The sequence below is a fragment of the Anopheles aquasalis genome, chromosome 3 (assembly GCF_943734665.1).
Source record: "Anopheles aquasalis chromosome 3, idAnoAquaMG_Q_19, whole genome shotgun sequence".
NCBI classification, from domain to species: Eukaryota; Metazoa; Arthropoda; class Insecta; order Diptera; family Culicidae; genus Anopheles; species Anopheles aquasalis.
The window spans coordinates 24,496,481-24,519,095 of record NC_064878.1 but is presented as its reverse complement, the minus strand read 5'-3'; the positions used below and the strand labels follow the sequence as shown (position 1 = coordinate 24,519,095).

General features: G+C 47.7%; 4 protein-coding genes across 4 annotated transcripts in view; all 4 read right to left on the bottom strand.

The window, feature by feature from the left end:
* The window catches only part of LOC126577814 (sodium-dependent nutrient amino acid transporter 1-like), a 6,654-nt gene extending 5,354 nt beyond the window's left edge, over positions 1–1,300 (bottom strand). Inside the window, exon 1 of the mRNA XM_050239768.1 lies at positions 706–1,300. The gene's annotated coding sequence lies outside the window, so the exon portion shown is untranslated. The remainder of the gene's footprint in view (positions 1–705) is intronic.
* A 1,760-nt stretch (positions 1,301–3,060) lies between these two features.
* LOC126577823 (proton-associated sugar transporter A-like) lies at positions 3,061–4,987 on the bottom strand. Its single transcript, XM_050239781.1, has 5 exons — positions 4,854–4,987; positions 3,855–4,779; positions 3,461–3,766; positions 3,295–3,390; positions 3,061–3,224 (listed from the first exon to the last, which is right to left on the bottom strand). The coding sequence occupies exons 1-5, from the start codon at positions 4,985–4,987 to the stop codon at positions 3,093–3,095; spliced, it is 1,593 nt and encodes a 530-aa protein (XP_050095738.1). The 3' UTR covers positions 3,061–3,092.
* A 1,276-nt stretch (positions 4,988–6,263) lies between these two features.
* LOC126577821 (proton-associated sugar transporter A-like) lies at positions 6,264–11,204 on the bottom strand. Its single transcript, XM_050239779.1, has 6 exons — positions 10,503–11,204; positions 7,740–8,191; positions 7,014–7,665; positions 6,759–6,933; positions 6,582–6,677; positions 6,264–6,509 (listed from the first exon to the last, which is right to left on the bottom strand). Exons 1-6 carry the CDS (start codon positions 10,694–10,696, stop codon positions 6,378–6,380), a joined length of 1,701 nt encoding a protein of 566 aa, XP_050095736.1. The 5' UTR covers positions 10,697–11,204; the 3' UTR covers positions 6,264–6,377.
* A 2,783-nt stretch (positions 11,205–13,987) lies between these two features.
* Positions 13,988–20,092, bottom strand: LOC126577812 (proton-associated sugar transporter A-like). Its single transcript, XM_050239766.1, has 5 exons — positions 19,092–20,092; positions 18,709–18,971; positions 15,596–15,841; positions 14,622–15,523; positions 13,988–14,541 (listed from the first exon to the last, which is right to left on the bottom strand). Exons 1-5 carry the CDS (start codon positions 19,433–19,435, stop codon positions 14,317–14,319), a joined length of 1,980 nt encoding a protein of 659 aa, XP_050095723.1. The 5' UTR covers positions 19,436–20,092; the 3' UTR covers positions 13,988–14,316.
* Positions 20,093–22,615: the final 2,523 nt, after the last annotated feature.

Sequence of the window (22,615 nt, the reverse complement as noted above, 5' to 3'; positions counted from 1 at the left end):
TCCACGGTGTGTTGTGGCGTGGCGCGGAGCGGAGCGGAGCGTGGAACAGTAATTTTCGGCGGAGGGAAATTCGGCGAAAAGGTGCTTCTGCAATACGATCCTCGGAACAGGCAGCGACAAGAAAAGCGTCACTAGCTAGGTGGCCTGTTCAGGTGCATTAGAGCGAAGCAGAGGCAGTACTGCGTCAATCCGGGCTGACACTGTCGGCCGTTATGTCACCGAAGGCACGCCGTACACTTATCGCTTTAGCCGGTTAGTGAGTGAGCGCAAGTTTTTGGCGCAAGTTTCCGAGGTGCGGTATGAAATTGGAGACCCGGTTTCTCGTCCTGCACAGCGCCTGCACTAGCCTGCGGTTGCATCGTAAGATCTCGTTATGGTTAATCCTTTTCAATCTACCGTTGGTTTTTTTTTTTATGGATGGAATCACACTCGCTCCGAAGGGTGTAGCCTTTCAGGTGGATGTAATACGTTTAAAAGAAAAGATAATTCGTGACCATTGTGGACCATCATCGCAGTGTGATCATTCGATACATTTTGCGAAATAAGAGCCAAATGTTTTTGTGGTATAGAACACGCGATCCGGAGGTTTGCAGAGAGGGTTCACGAAAATAATGGTTCAACACCTAAGATGGTGAAGAAATGAGAACCCCTGTTGTGGACGAATGGCACTAGCAACACCTTATTGACACTTGCTTGAGGGATCACCTGATTTCACGACTAACGACAACCAAGATTGCACATGCGGGACCGATGCTGCTGCTGCTGCGTGCTTCTGCAACAAGTTCTGCCACTCGGTAAACATCACTATCGGAATGGATGGGACTTCCTGCAGTCCACCTGGTGGCCCTGAACACATCTCTAACCGGTTCACTGACTACTTAATCTGGGCGACTCTTTGCACTGCATTTTATTAACCGTTTATTGTCTCAATATTTGTTGTAACCTGTCGTGAGGCATTCAGACAAGCTGAAAAAAAACAACACACATCCCTACCATCAAAGCAGGCCTGATCACCTTAGCTAACGCTTCCCTAGTCTTACAGTTACAGACCGTTTCGATCACGATCACAGGGGGCGCGCACATTATTATATCACAAAACTTTCACTTCACACCGGGTGTCACCGGGAACCATTAACCTTTACACCGCACACACTCCCACGGATCACAATCACTCGCTGGCTGTAAGCTTAGCGCGCACGGTTCACTGTGATGCATGTTCCGACACCGCTAAACTCCGTGACCTGACGCCGTACATTCGCGAGCGGACAGCATCTAGGCAAGCAAGCATGCTGCACGCGGTATCACCGTTCGATCGTGACTGTCACGAGCTGGTTAGGAGGACACCGACGACCGAACTACCACCACCACCACCACCTGCATGGGAGTGACTATTCGATTCGACTAAACCGGTAACAAGTTTGCGCTTCGAGCGCATTGTTGGTGGTTTCCAGACAGATAATCCACGCGGAGCGTGTGGGGCATGTGTGCGTTCGCCGTGGATACCTGGGCCCCATCTAACTAGGTAGGTGGTAGGGGGTAATGCACTCGCTGCTTGGAGCATCAATATGTTGATTACCTTCGGCGGTGCAAGGGCATAGGAATTGGCCTGACACACGTGCCCGCGAGTAACGCTCCCACTCGACTGCCACTTTGGTTTCGGTCGCAACCAATCGACGGACACTCCGACGGACTACACCGTAATCGAGGTCCATAATTGGGTTGCAGCTGTATAAACGATTGTACCGACGGGAATGCGGCACCAGGCACCGTGATTAGAGATTCGAGCTGAGGCACCAGTACGCACCTTAGCCATGACCTATGCTTCGGGTGACTGATCATTATCGTCTGTGTGACGTACGGAAGGGGGGGGGGGGGGGGGAGGGGGGGAGCCGGAGGTTCGAAAATCGTACCTTTCCTAGTGGGACAGGTCGTTAGACGCAATTCATGCCGATAAAGTGTTTTATAGTGCCGGCAATTGTTTCGCACCGGGATTGTTCTCGGGGACCGCGCGCTTATCAGCATCCTGTCGCTCGTTACGGCGAGAGGTTATGGAAGAGGGGGGGGGGGGGGGGGGTGTTTACGTAAGAGCGTACCATTTCACAATTAACACCTGGGTTGATGGTTCCTAGAGAAAAGATAAAAGAAAAACGTGCCACATCATCTAATTCGTTCTAAAGTTAGCGACCATAACGCAGCAAGGACGAGACAATTCTGTCGGCAAGCTCCTTACAATGTTAATTGGACGCACAGACCCGTTAGTGATAACACATTCTGTAACTGTTTCTAAGCTGTAAACTCACTGTATCATCACGCCGAGAGCGAACTTTAACAGGCACTCCATCTAAAACGATGCGTGCGGACAGCGTTTGCTGGAAGCTGCTTTTCCGTTTTTTGTTATGAGCGAATGGACAGTTCCAGCCATCCCACCACGCTTCCAATCGTATTCGATTGATCGTTCTGGATAAAAGTAACACTTTGCTTAGTAGCGGGCGGATTTGGTATGCGTTTGTTTTGTCAGTGATAGCATTCCAGCAACCCCGTTGTTGGTACAGCTGTTAGCACACTCTTGGTTTTCTTGTCCCCCCCTTTTGTAAAGAAACATATTGTGCTCCGTTCTGCACTGTTTGTGGCACGTTGGTTTGCTCGGATAAACGAATAGGGCTGTTCGTTTGTAACTATTTGTATTATTTATTACCTACTTGTTTTAAAGCAACCTAGCAAATGAAACATGAAAAAAGGTTCATCAATCCCCTTTGGAGTTCGTTTGAAATCGCCTGCTTAATGTCGGTCGTCTAAGCTGCCTACATTCGAGCGTTTTTCAGCTGATGGAACAAAACGCTTTGAGTAGAGAGAAAGAAACGCTTGAAGAGTGATGAAGTGGTGAACATTGATTTATTGTGTAATTAAAAACTAGATACAATTGTGCTATTTGTGCTTAGCGAAGCAAATAACAATGTAATATCTGTCTGGAAAGTGCTGTCAGCTCAACCTTTCAGCCTCTGCTGTACAGGAGAAAGCTGATCTACCACCTAACGGTGCAGCATGAGTTAGTATTTAGGCTGAACTGTGTTTCCTGCGAGCATTGTCTTCCCTTACAGTCCCATGTACAGTACTGCTGACGCCGCTACCGATGCAAATATCATGAATCCACAGGAGATGAACGTGATAATCAACGGTGATCCAACAGCATCGACGACTGCACCCATCGACAAGGACACCACCAACTGAAAACGATCGAAATGTACGAGACAAATTATCAAAAGAACCACTAAACACACCAGACGTGATACAAACCTGTGCCAGGCACAACATACTGCTCATCATCGAGACATCCACCCCAAAGCCACGCTTCTCAATACTTTCCACATACCGTCCATCCACCTCGCTAAACTGTAAAGAAATCATAAGCTTATAAGGTCATGATCAGCAGCAGCAACACATCCTTCCAGCCAACACTTACACAATTCTTCGAATGATAGTGCGAGATCAGTAGGAACGGGATCGAGTAGATGGTGGCGTACATGACCCCCGTCAAGGCGCAACACAGGAACACGACCACCTTCTGGGGAAACAGTCCCATCGCCAGCATACCGCAACTGTGCGCCAGTAACCCAAACACGTAAACTGGCCGAGCACCGAACCTTTCGATGAACCGCTCAATAAACGTCGAGTAAATCGAAGAGGTGAACGAACACAAGGCCATCCCGAGGCAGGCGAACCGTATCCCATCCGCGTACCGATTCGATGCGGGTGATCCATCGGCAGCCTGCGTGTCAGGAGAGAGAGAGAAAGAACACCTTGAACCTAGGACAACACTCCGCGGGCCGGCTCCAGGCGCTTCCAGTGACACTTACTCGTACATCTCCCTCGTAAACGGTCGATGCGACAAAATCGGTATAATACAAACAGTAGGTTAAGTAGCTCATGTGACTGAGTAGCTGCGTAAGGCACAGAATCTTCATCGACCGTGGCATGTGCACCAGGTTCCATAGAAACTGCCGAAAGCCACCCGCCGGTTCCAGCTGAAGCTCCCTCGAATCCAGCTCACTCAGCGACAGTGGATCTTTCGCGTTCAACCGTCTCACCTCATCCAACAGCATCTTCTGCGTCACGGGCCGCAACAGAGGATCGGTTTCCTGCACCGGTAGCGGGATCTCCGCAAAGCTACTCAACGTCACCACCAACCCAACGAACAGCACGATCCAATTGGCCGCAAACACGGACGCACTGCTTCCACCGAGGTACGAGCCCACACCGAGCCGATTCCAATCGATCGCACCGAACAGGGCTCCCATCGTGGCACCAACCCCCCCGGTCAACACCATCACACTGAGCACACGCGTCTGATCACGGATCGTGCAGACTTCCATCGCGTACGTACGGCACAGCCCGTTACTGGTTTCGGCCGAGAAGTCACACATCACCAGACCGACGGTCGTGATCAGGGCTAGCCACTCGACACCGGTAATACCGAGCAGTCGCCCAACTGCTCGGCCATGCGGTAAGATGAGCATCCCGGTCAGCATCGATGCACCGAGTACGAGGAGCACCGGTTTCCGGCGTCCCCAGCGTGACCGTAACCGATCGCTGATGGAGGCGATGACGGGTGCGAACAGCAGTCCAGCGATCGACGGTGTCGCCCAGATCATCGTCATCACCGTGTGCGGTAGTCCGATCGAGAGGAGGATCGGTGCGACCAGGGCCGTCTCCGTCGCGTACGTACACTCGATGCCAACGATCAGCAGTGACAACCGGACCAGCTCCCAGCCAGTTTTACTCCTGAAGAAGAGTAAGAATTGGTGAATTTTTGGGAATCGGGAATCGGAATGTGTCAAAAACTGTGCGGTACTCACCGGAACGAGTGATGGTATCCATGGTGAGGATCCTGCTTGGCGTACCAGTGCCGCTGTCTCAGCATGCCCTGCAGTACCTCTTCCTCCGATAGCCGGCCATGGTGCTGCTGCTGCTGCTGGTACGTTCCGTACATCGCTATTTGGCCACTGGGCGACGCACAGAGAGGCACCGAGACTCTGACAACCTCAACTGATACTGTGACGGCGCGGCTTTTGAGAGGATGCCCGGACCGGATAGGGGGATGCTGACGAGCGTGCGAGCATCGCCGATCGCTAATCTAAAGCACGGAAGTGACCAATCCGCTTGGAGACCCCTAGTATTTTTTTTTTGACTGGCGTCTGTAATCTGTGGCAGTTTGTGGCCGGTTTTATTTTACATTTCTTTTGGCTTAGACTAGCTCCGGGGGGGAAGGAGCGTCCTATCGTCGTCTGTCGTGCTGATAAGGAAATTGTTGAGCGATTTAAAACCAAGGCAGAGTGACAAAGTATTAACTGGAGCCAGTGCGAGAGGTCAATAATGATTTGAATGGCGATGGGGGGCTGAACGGTGCTAAGGCGGGAGAGAGCAGTTTTGGAGTGTTGTCTACATTTCTTCATAGTCCGATATGGGTTACTACACGGAATGAAGGGGAAGCTACCATCTGGTGAGGTTATTTTCCCTTCAAGGTTACCTTGAACCTTGACATCAAGACCACAAACCAATCGAATAGTCATTAATCGCAAGAATCATCCTAGTATATTGATGCTTTTCATTCAAACCTCTATTAAGCGTCCTCGAAACCACCGCATTCACACTCATCCAACGGGAGCATAATTTTCAGCAACTGATAAGGGGCGCAAGGCTTCGTAAAAGCTGGCCGACAACCGAGGCGGCCGACGTTCGTGATCTGCTCGATTGTGAAACGATTGTTTTTGAATTGATTTGATGGCGGTCAAAACGGAAGGACGTCGGTACGTCAACCTACTAATCGTGGTGCCCCTACGCTCTCGCAAATCACGCCAAGTGACGGGGCTGGTGACGATGTCGGTCATTAGCTGATGAGTGAGTGAGCGATTACTTCGGCGTGTGCGCTGCTCGAATTTGCATGCTCCGTGCGACCACTTCACGAGCACCGTCGAGTCAATTAGTGGCGAGTGAACGGTTAAACCTCAATCAAGTTCAAATCAGTTATATCAAAAGGTGGCTTCAGGTTGATAATGCGTATTTTTTTTCAAACGATTGCATTTTTTTTTGTTCAATTAAATGCTATTGTTTATATCCTGATGGCGGTTAGAACTTTTATTGGGCTCTTGGTTATAAGAGAATAATCATTTTGCGATTAGTTTCATTATACTTACACTAAATTTTGAAGTTTTATTTCGAGTGCTTTCGATTAAATATGCTAGTGCTTTGCACCGTGTAGATACCTGTGAGAAGATCACTTGCCTTTGGCAGGCCACTTTATTGCTTAATACTTTGCTTAGTAAAAGTTATCACATTTCCGTTTCCAACGCACCACACTTTCCAACTGTCTCTCTGTCACATCACAGTCCCATATAAACGATCCGGGAAGCCACCAGGGCAGCGATGAGGGAGAAAAAGCTGGCGGAGAATATGACCACGACATTGGACCCGACCGCATCAATGATGCTCCCGATGGCCAGCGAAATTATGAGCTGCAAATAAAGTATCAGGATCATTATAAAAGATGGAGTAGTTTCTCGAAAAAAACCCGTGACCTCACGAACCTGCGCCAGGAACAGCATATTGCTCATGAGCGAAACATCAGCACCGAAGCCACGTTTCGTCGTATTCTTTACACATTTGCCATCCTTAACCTCAAACTGTTGGGCAGAAGAAAAGAAGAAAAAAAAACATTCCTCAATGTCCGTGCCTCGACTCACGGGACGCGCATCGCTGCTTACCGAGTTTTTGCTGTGGTAGTTCGAAATCAGCAGATAGGGAATAGAGTACATCCCTGCGTACATAATGCCAACAGTTGGGCAGACGATGAAGATGACGAACTTCTCCTTAAACAGTCCCATCACCAGCATACCCAAGCTGAACAGCAACAGACCACCCATGTACACCGGTCGCGCCCTAGAATCCAAAGCGGACATCACAAATCACGTTGATGAAAAGCACATCGAAATGTCAGCCAGCCGTAGCATTTCTGTTACCCAAATTGCTTAATCATTCGCTCGATGATGGCCGAATACGTGGCACTGCACACGGCGAACACGGCCATTCCCCAGCACCCATACCGGACGCCCTCCTCGTACAGTGCACCCTCCGGTGTGTCCGATGGTGCCGCCGAATCCCCACCAAACACCTCCGCCCCGACAAAGTCCGTAAAGTACAGACAGTAGCTGAGGTAGCCGAGCTGCGAGAAGAATTGTGTCGTGTAGAGGATGAACAGACTGCGCGGCATTCGGACGATGTTTCGCAGGAAGTCACGCAACTGAAGGGGCTTCTCGTCCTCATCGGCGATCGGTGGTGCTTCCGGTTGCACTTTCACCGGATCGATCACCTCCTTCGAGATACTGTACACGGCCAGCTGGCGCGCTTTTTCCGCTTCGAACGCACTGGTCGAGATCGGTCGGAGCAGTGGATCGGATTCCTGTACTGGCAACGGGATTTCACGGTAGCTTGTGACCGTAATCGTAAGCCCGATGCCGACCACACAGAACACGAACAGGAACACGGTGGCTTCGTTGCTGCCGAGAAAGTTCAGATTCGCTTGGTTCCAGTCGATGGCACCGAGGACGTACCCGACCGTACCGCCGATACCGCCGATAAACATGGCCGTCGTTAGGACACGAGCTTGATCGTCTAGGAGAGGGAGGTCAGAGAGAGAGAGATGGAAGAAGAAATGGCAGGATAATGACACCACCGCGCCAACCTACCAGGCGTACACATGTCCATGAAGTAAGCCCGAGCGATTCCGTTGCTCGTTTCGGCATCAAAGTCCGTCAACACCAGACCCACGATCGTCACGGGAATGGCCCACCGGAAGCCCTCCATCTCATCGACCGGTACGTCGGGATCACCGAAGAACACACCGATCGTTTTACCGTGCGGTAGGATCCACATGCCCGCCATCATGGCTATGCCAAGGGCAAGTAGAACGGGCCGCCGACGGCCCCACTGTAACCGGATCGTGTCACTGAGCGAGGCGATCATCGGAGCACAGAAAAAACCGAGCACCGGGGAGAAAGCCCAAATCATCGTCATGAAGGTGTGCGAAAGGCCAATTCCAAGAAGGATCGGTGTAACGAATGCTGTTTCCGCCGCGTACAGGAACTCGATGCCGACGATGACGGCGGACAACCGTATCAGCTGCCCGATGTTTTTGCGCCTGATTATGGATTGCAGCGAGAAGCAAAAGAGGCAGCATAGGAATGCAAGGAAATCAGTTCGATTCGTGTTATCAGGATTTGTCAGTAGAATGAATTAGAAGTGATAATTTTAAAGGAGGTCTAAGGTTAATTCGAGTAGAAAATGGGCGCATTTTTGGCGATTTTCGGTGAGGAAACCATTCAACCTATTTTTTTTTTTAGTGAATGCCATACCAAACTGCAACTTTTCGGGAATAGTTAGCTCTGTTTTAGGAAGATTTATTTACGACTTCATCCATGGCATCAAGTTTAGGAAGTCGTGTTGGCAAAAATGTACTTTTTCCGTATGCCCATCGTAGTTGCGAGATGGGTCATCCGAGATCAACAAATTCGTCCATTTTTTTGCTAGACGATAAGATTATGCAGGTAGTCCCGTCCAGTTTTTGTTGAATTTCCTCTTTTTCGATTTTTGGCAGATTTTTTAAATAGAAAAATGAATCAAACCGGGTTCGTCGCTTAAAAACGGGCAAGTCTTTTGATTTGGGTCAAAAGCGGTTTGACGATTTGTTTGTAGAAAACTATCTACCTCTCCATGTTTTTGCATATGCCATAATAATTTGAATAATAAGAAAAATGAATCAAACCGGGTTCGTCGCTTAAAAACGGGCAAGTCTTTTGATTTGGGTCAAAAGCGGTTTGACGATTTGTTTGTAGAAAACTATCTACCTCTCCATGTTTTTGCATATGCCATAATAAACTACAACTTTTAAAGTGTATTTGGTGTTATTTTGGGGACGATTTGTTAAAAACTTGATCCTAAAATGATGCGTTTTACGATTGAATCTAAAAAACCAATTTTTCAAAACCAAAAAACCAAAATCAATATCTTTGTCAGCTTTACTTCGATTGTCCCAAACATTTTACACAATGTTTTTGAAAGGATCAGCATTCACGGAAAAAGGTAAAAAATATGTCACAAAAAAACCACAACACCATTGCTCTTAAAACATCAAAATCTAGATTTTACTGATTGCCATTGTCATTGTTCGGAGGTTGTCTCGTAATTTTACATTTACGGTTGATGTTGTTAAGCTCTAAAGCTGTTCTACCCTCTTTAAAATATGTAAAACCAATTTAAAAAAAACATTTAAGGAAAACGCCTGCTGAAAGTTCTCGTTTTTTGCTAACATAAAACGTGGTTCAAAACACACAAAAACGTGAAGCCGGGTTTCAAACAGTTAGAGTTGGATGTTAAAAGTGTAGAACGACGTATGAAAGAAACATTATATGCTTACGGATTAAAACTAATGACACTTTAATCCCAATCATTTGGTTTAAATACCACTAAATCACCCATTCGCTTGATTGCGAACTCCCAGCCCAATTAAACAACCTTTCTCCCTGCGCCAAACGTGCGCAATTCGAAGAGATTAACGGGGACCAACTGGGGTGTTTAACGAAAGTTTGACGTGTGGCGAACTGGTGGATACTCTGACACAAAGCTCAAAACCGATAAGGATCAAAAACGGGTTGGTGCCCCAATCGGCCACGCCAATATGCCGAATGGGGTCGTCCAGGAAAAACCCTCCCATTGGCTCATCGATGCCGGTGTGATAAGATGGACGAAGATTTATGGACCCTAGCGTGGCCCCTATCAGGCCAGTAAAAAAGGGCTAGCTAACGTCAGACCAGGCCGGATTTGGTTCTGGCTCGAGGAGGTTTAAACTGCTTCGGTGAGATGGTTAGTTTTACAACAACGGAAACCCCCTCACTAGACGACGATACGGAAAGCATGAACGAGTCACCTTCGCCTCAATTATTCCTGTAGCAAAACGAAGACAATCGCTGTCTACGAAAGTGATAAATGAGTGAGTGTCACCAGACAGGCACTTTATCCATTTTCTTTCACCAGCGTTTGTGACGTGCAATAGCGTGCTACATTCTGCGGCTTCGATAAGGTTCAACCTTCGATGCTGTACTAAACGGCTGTACTAAAGGAATTAGCGGAATGAAACTTGAAACTGGTAACTATCAAGTGCACTTTTGAGGCCAAGGACAATGGGTCTGACTTATCATTTACGTTGATTTACACTATTTTATTTCTCTTTTGTGAACTGTGATTTACTGTCTGCCTGGATGAACAACTGTGAATACTTTATCGAGTAATCACGAACCCTGTTCCAAAATCTCCCGCCGATTAGATTGAATCGTCATACGCAGCAAACATGTTCATCGCCGAGTACACGTACTTTTAATCTGTTTTTTCCTCATTTTATCTCACCAATCCATTCACTAAACATTAAACAACACACAAAAACCACTCCTGCTCACCTGAACAGATGCGAGTAGTCCGGATCAAGCTTTTTAGCGTGCAGAAACCGTGTCTGCAGCATACCGGCCATAATCTCCTCATCGCTCAGCTGTACATTCCCGTTGCCAATGTGCTCATCACCATTGCTGCCACCCAGGGCCCCCGCTTCGACGACCTTGCTGCTTTCCCGCTTTTCACTCATCACTTCTGCCATTTCCGGTTATGGTTGCACGTGATTACAATCCCCACAACACGCACTGTGGTTTGATTTGCGATTTCCGGGACTACACACTATCGATCGTTGAATTACTACTAACAACTAGTGCAGCCGCGAGCTTCGAGCCACGTGATGGTGGTGGTGGTGCACCAATCACTCCAACAGCGCACTATCAGGATCGGGTTGGTTCGCGTGCCGTACGATTACCGGAAAACGTTGGCGACATGCTGGTGCCGGTGGTTAGATCACGAGTCGTAGGTTCCGTTCCGTTCCGTTCTCACAATGTTTTCGTATCGAAAACACGTCGATCCTGTACGAACAGAATCCCACCGCACATTCCACACAGTGAGAATCGTACACACGCGGGAATGAACCACGGATAAACTGATAGAAACCGGGCCTAAGGTGGTGTTCTATCGAATCACTTCCAGGAAACCCGGGCCCCAGAATACTTGCTCCACTAATGGGAGTTGAATTGATCCTGTCCCACCCAGTGCCGCACCGATCGGTGATGGTTCTCACGCGTTACTAAACCGTAGCGCCGGCCACGATCACACCTTTTATACCACCCGGCGTGCACAGCCCCCCACCGCAGGTATGTGTGCGCGTTGTTGTTTTTGCTTTTTTGTTTTGCTTCTCCCCGTACGCTCCACGGGCGAGCGACTGTGTCAACGAGCGTTCACGATGCGACCAAACGTCCTTGTCGGGGTGTACCTTGTCTGGTTTGGCGGTACACTGGCGGCGACGATTTGAAGAAAGTATTGTACCCCGCCCAGAAAGGGGATGGTGCGATGCGCCCGGGAACCCGGGGTGCGCGAGTTTTGATAAGAGCGCGAGTTAATGGTTTACGATCATCACTTCCCTTTCCCTCCGTTCCCTTTTCCCTGTATTCTGTCACCGTTTTGTTTTTTTTTATTATCCTGAGGGGTAATTGGGATAGCAGCTCTAATTTATGACTTTACGGTTACGGTTGATGGTGAATTATTCGCCATCGTGAGTTCGGACAGCTCCAGCCTCAAGCTGAAGGTTATGAGAAACCCCCGGACGGCAGAGGCGTAATGATAATCCGCAATGTTCGCAATGGTCGTACGGTTGCTTTTGATCCGGCATGGCGGGGCGTGGTGGGATGGTATGGGATCGATTTCGTTCCGTTGTGGTTCTGTGAACATCATAAAGCGAATGCTCAGTGTGGGCAGTTATTGGTGCGTTATGGTACCGCGTTATGTTTTTCGGGAATATTTTTGAGAAAAAAAACGTATGCAGTTAGTACAGAATTCCTAATTATCTATTAATTTTACACGAAAAAGAATTTCTCAGCTATTTTGTTTGATCAATTCGTTTGATGTTAGAAACAGGCACAGGAAAGGAATTTGGAAATCATGTTTACGCAAACACTAGTCTCTTTGAAGTCATACCAAAAGGTCACCGATTGAGCTCGATCCGTCGATATTCACTTGATTTGTTGATTAATTTTAATGACCAGATTGCAATATAGCGATTCACGATTGACAGCAACCGAGTTGCACCGCATTTCTGGCACCGAATAGAACTGTTCTGTTGGAGTTTCTTAAAGCTGATAGCTTTAAATTCCATTTTACGCGCTACCACATAAAGCTCCTCGAAGCCGGTTGGTCCGGTTGGTTGATGGATCGTTTTGCTTTCTGTTTTCGACGCACGAGCCAGTTCTCTCGCTCCATTGCATATCCTTCCTAATCGATTCGCCGGAGCCCGTGCGTCCATCCAAAACATAGCTCAAAATCATGCTCACTTAATGGCCGTTGGTGGTCGCTTTTTTTTTAATTATGCACCCATAGTACGACGCCACGTGAGCCATCAAACCGCAACAGGCGGATGTCTAGCTGGTTTAACGTGTGTATCGATCGTAGGTAACTAACCTGACGATGCCGGGTACACACCGGGAAGGTCACCAAAACTGACCAAACCACCAAACGGCGTTAGATGGGTGATTGGGCTTCGGTTTTGCAAAACACCGCTTCATCATAGGTTAGGTTCTAATCGGAACGAGAATGAAAGAGAGAGGCAGCGAGACGCGTATTAATGAAAGGATGATGGAGAGCGAATAAAAAAGCAACGCTGTCCACTGTCGGTTTCAGATTCCGATCGGGGTAATTTCGCAGTCACCGTTAGCGTCATGCTGCGGTCCGTTGACGGGTGACTTTAATGACTGGTCGCGAAGCGCACGCGCAACTAGCAACAAAGCCAAAGCCGGTAATTGAAAAAAAAACACTCTCACTAAACGAGCGATGGATTTCGTTTGTTTTGTTTTCTGTTTTTTTTAGTAATTTTCAAACATTTTATCCCATTAGCAAAAAGGGAGAGGTAGATCACTTTACGTTTACGACATGGTTAATGGTCGTAGAAAGCCTTTTAGGTCAAGTCGTTATTTTTAAGCAGAATAACAATCCAAGGAATGCTAAGATTTCACACAAAAAGATAAGCTTAAATTGTCAAACATATTCCAACGAAGGGTCCGTGGAAGAGATGGACTTATACGAAAATGCATGTACTAAATCGAGGAAAAGAAATCCAACTGTACTAAACTCATCGCACCTTAGTATCGATATCCGGTACAGCACTCTTTTAATGATTGCAACCAGCAATAATAAAGCGAGCTCATAAACGAACCATTCTAACACCTTCCTCCTTATCGTCTACGTCAGATACGAGCTGATTGGTTTTTGGCGAAATTTTCGATTACCTTATGGGCGCGCAGTTTTGCGAATTGCACCCCGCGGGAAACGCGATGAGAAAACAATGATTGTCCAGGCGCGACCAATCAGTGTCGACGCATGTGTCGTTCCGTTTTACGGCCGGTTTAAAGGATTGCAGGCCGGGATCGGACCGATCGAGCGTTTTATTGGCACCCTCCCCCTTATAACGAAGGGTCCTATCGGACGCCCAATATCGTGCGACCATGGTTAGCTTTCTATCGAAAGGTTCGCTAAAATGAAACCACAGGATTGATCCTATAACTGTTCGGCGCAGAATGCCCAGTCACGACGCACTTTACAATGCCTTCAGCCAGCTGGGCCAATAAGGGTTGATAATGGCGTCCAAAGCTAGTCCAAGGTCCTCGCCTCGAGGGGAATGCATGCCATTGCGCAGTGTTCAGATTATCTCCTTCGGCTGTCTGGCTATCGGTGGGGTGTGATTCCGCAATGGAACGCTTGCTGCTGGTCAAAGTGGTAGATTGCTATTGATTGGTATTTGAAATCCTCTTTTTCAGCGATCATATTACGCATAGTGACACTCGTGATGCAACACTCGTGCCTTGTTTTTACCTTGTTTATTAATAATAGTTTTAAAAAATAATTCACTATTTAAGTTATTTAATAACATTAGCTTCCTCTACCACCCCGAAAAAATAAAACCAACAATAACTGCCCTAAAACCACTCCGCACCATCGGTGACAGGAGCGAAGCTTAAAGCACACACTTTTTCACACATTTCGTAAACAGATCCCGGATTTGTACAGCGGAGATTAATGTGTTATGTGTCATAGCAACACCAGCAACGCAACACCACAATACGGCAATGCTGAATAGTATCACATTGAGCCGCGCAGCGAGATTGGTGCGCGATACCAAGTGCACCGCTAGAGATCCAGATACTGGATCCGGGTGGCACAACCGGCCGCCAGCAGACTGCAGACACTGGCCGTATAGATGACGGAGGCGGTCGTACCGGTCCACGCCACCAGCGGTCCCGTCGTCACGGACAGTATGATCTGTGCCACGAACAGCATACTGCCGATGATTGAGATGTCCGACGCTAGTCCGCGCCGTGGCTGAGTGGCATTCGTGTCGCTGCTTGCTTCCAGCTGCAAAGATCGTGAAAATTGAAATGGAAAAAGGTTACCGAACTGATCCATCTAATTACCATTAGTACTAGCGGACTCACCAGCCCTTTGGCGTGATATTTGGCCAAGATGATGTACGGCATGGTGAAGAGCAGTGCCCCAACGATCCCTCCCGTCACACTGAACACATACACCGTGATCTTATTGGGGAAGGTGGCCATACACAGCATACCGACACTGTCGATCAGCAGCCCCCCGGTGTAGATCTTGCGTGCTCGCACAACCCGAATGAGTCGCTCGATCGTGTACGAGTAAGTCGAGCAAGCGATCGAGTAAATCGCCATCCCAAAGCACCCATACCGGACACCCTCGATGTACAGGGCGTACGCATCCGAGTCCGAATGGGCCATCGGATCACCACCAAACACCTTCTCGCCGACAAAGTCCGTAAAGTACAGCGAGTAGCTGATGTGGCTCATCCAGCAGAACAGATTCGTGATGCACAGTATACCGAGCGCTGCCGGGATGTGGGGGCGCTGCAGAAACCCCCCCTTTCGGCTCGGTCCACTCGCCTTGCGCTCCACGTTTCGCTCCAGTAGTGGTTGCTTTTCCAGCGCGTAGCCATTCTTTCCCTCGTGCGCACCGGGTGCGTGGTCATACTCCGTTTCTAGCTGTAGGACGAGCGCATCTGCGAGATCTTTTACGGGGGTTAGTTGCAGGGTGGTGTTGCTTTGGCGTTCCTCCGTGATCACACGCTCCGTCAAGGGTTGCAGCAGCTCATCGCGTTCCATCAGTGGAAGTGGAATCTCTCGAAAGCTGCTCACGGTTACGATCAGACAGAGGATGAAGATCACCGTCACGAGGATGAAGACGGTGTTGATGTTTCCACCGAGCAGATCACCCAGTGCCGTCTCATCCCAATCGATGGCACCAATTAGGTAACCGATGGAACCGCCGACTCCCGATAGCAGCGAATACGTACTGCACGCCTGCCCGTGATCCTCTGCAGATGAAGGAAGTCGAACGTGGTTAGCCAAATTCATTGCATGAAAGCGTCCTCTGGTGCGTCACCTACCAGGTAAACTGACATCGAGCAGGTATGCCATCGAAGGAGCCTGCGAGGAGTCGGCACAAAAGTCGAGCATGATCGTTCCCAGAATGGTCAGCAGTATGGCCCACCGGAAATGGTCGCTACCGGCGACCGGTGCTTGGTTGAGTGCTGAGTCGATGGTGATCGTGTCGTTGGTGACTGGTACCAGCGGTTCTCCTACATCGCCGAGCCACTGGCCAATTGTTTCACCGAATGGCAGCAGCAGACAGCCTACAATGAAGAGAGACCTAGAGATGTTAACTAGATATTTTAAAGCTTAAGGAAAACTCAAAAAGTTAATTATAAATTTTCCAATCACCTTGAACGTATACGAATATGTTCAATTTTAAACCTAATTCCTTAATTAGTTTACTAATATAATTCGTATTATTCAAAGCTTATCCTCAAATTGCTATCTCTACATGGTCTGTCGCAAAGTAAACAGAACTGTTTCAATAAGAAAATTTTTGGCGACGCTATCTTAATGTGAGTATTTTTGTTTAAAAGCTGCATCTTTGAGGAACTTTCAGTCCAAATTTCATGGGATCTACTAGAAGCAAAGTTATGGAGCATAAAGGGTGGTCGGTACAAGCCTTCTGAACGGGCAAAATGTCAGCATAACGTTTTCCTTTCATCCGCTAAAGAAGTTTACTGTATACTTAAAAGCCACAGGAAACCCGAGCACGTGATTACGGGGAAGGATTTTGTAATTAAATTCAGTTTTTTTAGTAAAAAAGCAGTGTTGGGCGTGGATCGATGAGACGCCACATTATGGGCGCAACAAGCGCAGTCTCCCTTCTTCACGATATTCTTGCAGAATCCGACGAATAAAATGCATGAAACATCTCAAAACATCAACTCAAAACTAAACGTTTTACCGAGTTTGAAAGCTAAACTTTAAATTGGTTATTTGTTGAATTTTCATTTTTGTACCGACCACCCATACATTCTCTCACTTTCGGCTCCAAAACTTTGCTTTCAATGAGCCAAATGCCATGAAATTTGGTCTGAAAGTTCCTCAAAGATGCAGCTTTCAAACAAAAATACCCACATTAAGATAGAGCTACCAGAAATTTTCTTATGCAAAAAGTCCTGTTTACTTTGCGACAGACAATGTAATATTACAAAACGGAAAATAAGGAGGTTAATAGCTATGTTTTCATGTTCTTTGTTATGTTTTCACTATCAGAAGCAATAAAGAAATGGAAACAAGGAAACAATCTTTTTTTCCATTTCTATCTAATCATTTAATCATTAATAAAACGATGTTCACTGCATTCCGTTAGCTAATCCACTTTGCAATTGAAATGTGATTAACTCCAGCTCAATAAAAAATTGTGACAAAAAGTAGAGCTGCTTGGCAACGCGAGCTCAAATGAATTAAATTCATATTGCGGACAATCTCCTTCCAAATTAAAAATTGATTAAAGGCAAATTCCTCCCTGCAGTGTCACACGTTTCTAGCAACAAGATAAGGATTAGCTGAGGTCATCAACCTGCCCTGAACCTAAAAAGCTTGCACGATCAAGGATGATCGATTCACGGGTGCATCGATGCACCACGGAATTCGGCACCTTACGCGCATCGCAGAATAATGTCATCCCTCAAAGTCATCGATCAACAGCAACCAATCACCCTCACGAACATAAAGCGCGTTGATGCGCGTTGATGCGCGTTGATGAGCCGGCAAGTGAAACAAAAGCAACACAAACCAAAACAAACCCCATCCACGAGCGATAAGAGCAATTTGCATCCCAAGCGTCCGGGGACGCTGCTTATGTCATTTGCTTGCTTGGCGGCCGATGGCGATAAGGTCGTCAGTTCACCACGGGGCTCGCGCTGATCACGAGCCGCGACCGCGATAAGCGCAACCGCCACACAGTAAAGGGTGCACGGTATGATCGGACTAATTGAAATTTGACGCCAAGTGCATCACTTTTAAGTAATTTATCTACGCTTCGGCCCTCCCCGCCTTATCAAGAACGCTACTCACAAACTCGCTTATCGTGACTGGAATGAAACGAGTGGCGCGCCGCCCACGCCGTTACGACTTCCGTCAACGCACGTGGTCTAGGTCCGTCTTTTGGTGTGACGCCTGGCGCCCAGTGTCGTCGGTGTGCGTGCTAGCGCGCAGCAGCGACGTTCTCGTAGATTTCGGTAATCTACGGGTTTTGGTAGGGTACAGTGGTTTTGTATACAAACAGGCGCCACCCCACCATCCAGTCCACCATCAAGCAGCATCGAGAAGCTGAGAAGTGGCCGGTTTTACGATAGCGACACCACGGCACGGCACGGTGCGCTGCGTGACGAAAGGGCGTTTGGGTTGTTACGAAAGTTTGTAGATTGTGGAGCAGCAAAGTCATCTATGCCATCGTAATCGTTTTGTCGAGCTTCACTGCAATGTTACGAAGAATTTGAGGCCTTTACTAGGAAGAGTTAGTGCAAAGAAGTATCAGTTACAATGAAAACACAAGTACACTTAAGCATGAGTTGAAAGGAAGGTCAAAGTTTCAAAGGTTTAAACACTTCTACCACGGTATGCTACAACTACAGAACTGTAATGAGACCTTGGACAACTGCTCTATAACTACAAGAGGTAACCACACACCAGTCAGTCACTGCTTCTGATAAGCGTGTTTTCCATTCCACAAAGAACAACCGTAACGGAACTAAATTTAACGTTGAAAACGAAAAAAAGGAATGTGAGGACTGTTAGGTGCAAAGCATATCGCTGCCAGTTAACTAACGGGCGATTAAGATTAGATGCAGGAACTCGGGAATGGTACACACCACTATCGCCCTATAAGCCCCGTATTGCAGTTTAGAAAGGGCAACCCAAGTTGTTTATCCAAGAAACATTGTGTTGCTGGTCGCTTCTAGCCACCCGGCGGTTGGTTGCTGCGGATCACGATAGAAAACGGTGGACCTGACGACTACTAGACCCTCGCTTTGCCGTGCGAGATGCACTCACACGCCGGTACACTAATCGATCGTGCCACGGCAATCAATTAGCCTTTGTTTGCTCGCTCACTCGCGTACACTTACTCCCGGGGATCAGAACAGCAGGTCACCACCCTGATGATGATGGTGATACTCACCGAGGACAAGCCCAGTCCCGAGGGCCAGTAGGAGTGGCCGCCGGCGCCCATAACGTGACCGGCACCGATCACTGAACGAACCGAGCACCGGTGACACCAGCAGACCGATCAGCGGTGAGATACCCCAGACTCCGGTCATCAGATGGTGCTCTATACCAATACTGAGCAGTATCGGTGTCACGAAGGCCGTCTCCGCTGAGTACACAATCTCGATGCCCATGATAACGAACGACAGCCGCACAAAGTCGAGTCGAGATTTTTTCCTAACCGAACCGCCCCGCGGTGGAGTGGTTTGAGACGAAGAGAAGGAGGAGGAGGAGGAGAGCAGTGAGTCTCACTTACACTTTCACCTGGTCACGATCATCGATCACCTGATCCCTTACCTGAAAACGTGCGAATAATCGTGCTGATGCTGCTGCCGTGCATTCTGTTCCCGTACGCGTCGCAACTCCTTGGCCAGCGGATCACTGCCGCTGATTGTCGGTTTGCGTTCGAGTGCAACGCGCCGTGGACCGGCCGCTGCCGGTCCACCACCCGGTCCCGTCTTTACCATCGCACCGTCGACGTCGCCGTCGTCGTCGATCACAGTCGGTCTCCTGGCCGGGCTCTTGAAGCGCTTGAAGCTGCCCCGGAATGCACGAGCCGGTCTGGATGCGCCCAGTGCCGCAATGACACTGATCGCCACGGACGCGAGTCTGTTGTAAATGCTCTTTATCTCGCGCCTCATAATGCTGCCCAGGGGGAAGGACGGAGTGGAGATAATGGTCACCAGGAGAGTGGTGAGAATGCTCCGAGAATGTGTTGTGTTTTTGCTTCGCACGTGGCACGCGTATGTCAGGGAGCGAGGAGCGGAGAAAGGGGGGAAAGCAAATCAAAAGGCACCCGGCACTGGGCTGGGCTCGGCTGGTTTATGTAAATTGCACTCCGCGCACTCGCACCCGCACTACGGTTGGTCAGTCCAATGTTGTGATCACCAGTCTTTGCGGCCGCGTCACTCGCACTCGCACTCGCGCTGATAAAACGTGGTCACCCCGGTCGTCGTGGTCGATGGTCGTGCGGTCCTTAACTTGCGCATCACGCACCGGTTGGTGCTTTGGAGCGCGAGTTATTTTTTTTTCTTTCGGTTGGTGAACTAACTTTTGGGACCAAAATTTCTGCACACGAGACGCTCGATCGACGGACGGTAGTGCACTAGACGTGAGGACTCCGCCGCCGCTGCTGCTGCTGCTGCATGTGGGTGTCGAATGGGGTTGAACGGCTGTTGATTAGAATTTGATTCATCGAACCCCTTTGCCACGTCGGTCAGCCGGTGTGTGGTCGTGTCTGGATGTGTATGGGTACTCCTGCACCCTTCTGCTTCGGCTGCGACCGGCGCCCTAGGTGCCCGTGAAGATCTTAATCCCATCGACGGGGCACGCGGGTTTCCGATGTTTGTTTGCGATACAGAAGCGACCGCCCGGTTGGAGACAAGGGGGGAGGGGGAAGGCGGAGCAACGAGAAACACACATACACGGCAAGCAGCAGCTGTTTCAAGATTACGGCCCCACTTAGTCACTCTCGGTGCTGGTGTTGTGTTGTGCTGTGCTGTGCCGCGCGACTGCGATTTGGCGTAACGTAAATTTGGTCTTATCGATCGATCGCGCGGGTGTGACGTGGCCGTGTCCAAAGGGTAGCGTTGGTCTCGCGGAGTCGATGGGTCGATCATAACTGGGATATATAGAGATTGTACGAGCTTCCGTTTTCACTTTCACGTTGGGCCGTTTCGATCGATAAGAAGCGTGAGTCTGTCCCCGGTATCTGCGACATAAGAGCTTAGAGCGGGGTACGATTGCGCTCTTAGCTCGATAATTGGCTTGATGAAAGAGTCACATATAAACGTACGGATACCCTGGTTAAGAAGTGAAAATCTTATTGAAAAGTTTATTTTTAAGTTTTCCAGTCTTAAGGGGGGACTTTGGTATTTAATTTTGTTTTGTGACGCATGTTTTTAACATTTTCCCTGAAAGCTGATCCTTCCAAGAGTATTGTGTAAAAGTTTTGGATCAATCGAAGCAAAACTGACAAAATTATAGATTTTTTAAAATCTGCGTTTCATACAAGGCCCCATGCAGCTCGCTACTTTGAAAAGCGTTTCCCAAAACCAACGTTTTCAAAGTCGGTGCCCTTCGTACCGCAAAAACTACTGCATCGATCGTTTTGGAAATTTTTGACACATAGTCTGTAGACTTTTTGCCAGGTAACCCCGTCGAGATATCATTTAAATTGTTTATACTTTTTTTTAAACAAATCTGTAAAGTTCGTTTTTTATGGCAGAATCGCAAAAAGCATCACTTTTTCAACTTCAAAAATCTGCCAAAAATCGAAAAATTGGAATATCAACAAAAACTCTCCGGGGCTACCTAGATAAACTTATAATCTTTCTAACGAATATCGATTTGTATTTTTCTGATGACCCGTCACGCAGTCACGATGGGCACCAGAAAAAGTATCTTTTCAAAGTCTGCCTAAACTTGATGGCATGGATTAATTTTTCAATGAATGTTGCTCAAAACAATACCAAATATTCTTCAAAAGCCTTAGATTATTATGTCATTTACTTGAAAAAATAAAGTGGAATGGATACGTCACAAAAATGCATCAAAAACGGGCCTTTTTTGGCCCGAAAATACCGAAGTCCCCCCTTATGAAATTCCAAAGAATATTAAAAATTCCCAAATTTATTTTTTCATTCATCTCCCTCGACTAGTTCCAGTGAGCGAACTTGCTGAGCTGGTGGTAATCAGAATTTGAATTAAAATTCATTCGAATATTCGTACAGCCTTCATTGGGTATAGCATGCTGATGTGTTTCTGTAACTGAAACTAACATTTGTTGTACCCTAATCAAGGTTATGAGAAAAATACGATGCAGCATTTGGTTGTTCGACCCATTTCTCGATCCTACAACATAGAAAACATGAGCTTTCTAGGTAGACAGTTCCATAAAACCCTTCCTTCGCCTCTACGTACGTACACGTTGTTCTGTGTTCCACAGTTCTTTCTGTATTGCGTTGAATTTAATGTCGTGACACAACATGTACGCATTGTTGAGTAGTGTTCGTGGTCTGAATTTAGGCCGTACCCACCTGCTGCACAGTGTTTCATCATCACAGTCTCTACCGGGCATGCGGTCAGCGCCAGCAGCATCACGACAGATTCGAATTTGATATACAGCAGCCGACCGGTGAGCGACGGTGTAGATATTTCCTGTTCTAGATAACATCAAGATAAGGCGTGTGGGTTTTCTCTGTGGCGAGATCCGGGTCCGGTGCGATGATAACACCGGTCGAGTAGGTGCCCGCATACCGGTTAAGTTTTGTTGCAGCGCGATTAATGTGACTGTTGCTGGAGGGATTCCCTGCTGTTTGAAGTGCATTTACCGCTGACGCTCACTGGCACCGTATGTTTGCTGGAGGATTTACTCGTCTAGTACTCGTTGGATCAACGACAGACTGTATTTGTTTGGAGTGAAATGGCCACCACTGTGTATCGAGCGTTGTGTAGTTGTTTTAATTAATTATGAAACAAGCAAATCACGATCATTAAGGTTGGAGCTGCAATAACTGAAGTAGAAATAAACTTATACATGTTAAAACCACTCTAGAGGTTTGCATCACAGCATTTCCTACCAATAACAGTAGCATTATGAAATTTATGATCTTTACCTGTTAGATGGAAGTTTCTGAAGTTTTATTCAAATATCGAAATTTCTACAGATCGTAATTGTTCCAAAAGGGATAGAGTAACAAGAGAAGATGGCTTTTAAAGAATGTAATAAGGGAGGTTGTGGAATTTTGTTGTATATTTTTTGTAATTCTTTCTTTTTTGTATTTTTAAAAAAATCTAGACGGAGCTACCGTATTAAATAT